Here is a 1,417-nt window from a genome sequence, read left to right as displayed (position 1 = left end):
AATTTAAAAGAAATGCCAAAATCACTTGCAGAGTTTATTACATGTGTCTTTGTCTCAAAATGTGTATTTGCCCATATTTCCTGCCCTTACCTCCACACCAATCATAACTTCCAAGTTTTGCCTGGCACTTGGGACACATTAGCTTCCCTTTCAGTTCAGATGTAATATCAGCCATCCAGGATATTGGGAGTGTGAATACACCTTGGGCACAAAGCGAAGTGTCGTCCCATGGTTCAGCCCACTTAGTGTCATTCCAGAAGGGACTCTGACCATCACAGTGTGGCATGATAGAATCCTTTCTCACTAATGATGATCTGTGAAATAGTAATGGTTACTTCATTAAAAAAAGAAGAAAAAAATTACTCTATTCTAAATTGAGCCAACCTCAAAACTTCCATCTCTATATATTAGAATAACTGTCTTCCTTGATAAATTTGTAACACATATACTCTAGTGGGCAAGATTATAGTGCATGAATGCAGAAAAAAACAGTCTGAGGCTGAAAGTTAAGGACTATATCATAGACTACTGGAAACAAAAACAGTTATTATTTACCTGCACATTCTACATTTGTATATAACTGGACTCTCACTTGGTGTAGTCCTTGGATCTGGCTGTACCAAACACTGATACTTATTTTCATCCACCTTTCTACCTATTTCATACAAATGCCAAACCCATTATCCAAATACTTAATCTCAAGTATTATGAAAAACACATACACATAAGAAGAAACTTCATACTATAATATATGTAGTATTGTATATAGTTACAAATAAGATTTATTTTACATTCAAGACAATAAGTGGGTGACAAATTTAAATTAGAAATATATATAGTCAACCTCACTGTATGTTCTGAGATTATGAAGCTACATAAAGGTAAAGTAGCTAGTAGTTTCATTACATATACTCACACATTCTAAACAAGTACTGCAGATACTTACCTTTACTGATTGCAAATGCATATGACTTCAGCAGAAAGGCTCGGAATTGAAAATGATCTTCTGCCAATTTCCATCCCATATTTTGAAAAAGATAAAGCTGTTGCAAAAATCCAGAGTTAGGACCTACACATCCTCTTCTTGCCTTGATTCTGTAATTGTAATATAACAAGAAAATTTTTTTCTTCTTACAGAAAAGATGGAAAATAAGAATCTTTTAAACAAATTATTTTAACTAATTCAAGCAACAAATCAAGCATTTTTCAAGACATATGCATTCTACATTTACTGTATGTCAAAACTATAGGTAGACAAAAGATATATGCTATATATAAGTTATTGTATAACAAAACTGCAGCAGCATTAATCTCTCACATTTACCTCCCTAAAGCTTCATCAAATGTGATTCTGTACTTTTTCATTAAAAAACAAGTTACCAGTGTAGCACTTCTGGACACACCAAAGAAACTGAAA

General features: G+C 33.2%; 1 protein-coding gene across 3 annotated transcripts in view; it reads right to left on the bottom strand.

Moving 5' to 3' along the window:
• Positions 1-1,417, bottom strand: part of LOC119581973 (dual specificity protein phosphatase MPK-4-like) — a 4,384-nt gene that overhangs the window by 328 nt on the left and 2,639 nt on the right. For all 3 annotated transcript variants that reach the window (XM_037930157.1, XM_037930159.1, XM_037930158.1), the window contains 4 exons: positions 1,325-1,411; positions 947-1,095; positions 556-655; positions 91-314 (listed from right to left, as the gene is read on the bottom strand). In XM_037930157.1, the coding sequence (XP_037786085.1) occupies positions 91-314; positions 556-655; positions 947-1,095; positions 1,325-1,411 (560 nt within the window). The remainder of the gene's footprint in view (positions 1-90; positions 315-555; positions 656-946; positions 1,096-1,324; positions 1,412-1,417) is intronic.

This window comes from Penaeus monodon, chromosome 15 (assembly GCF_015228065.2).
Source record: "Penaeus monodon isolate SGIC_2016 chromosome 15, NSTDA_Pmon_1, whole genome shotgun sequence".
Taxonomy (NCBI): domain Eukaryota; kingdom Metazoa; phylum Arthropoda; class Malacostraca; order Decapoda; family Penaeidae; genus Penaeus; species Penaeus monodon.
The sequence above is the reverse complement of the archived record's forward strand: the minus strand, read 5'-3'. Positions and strand labels throughout refer to the sequence as shown.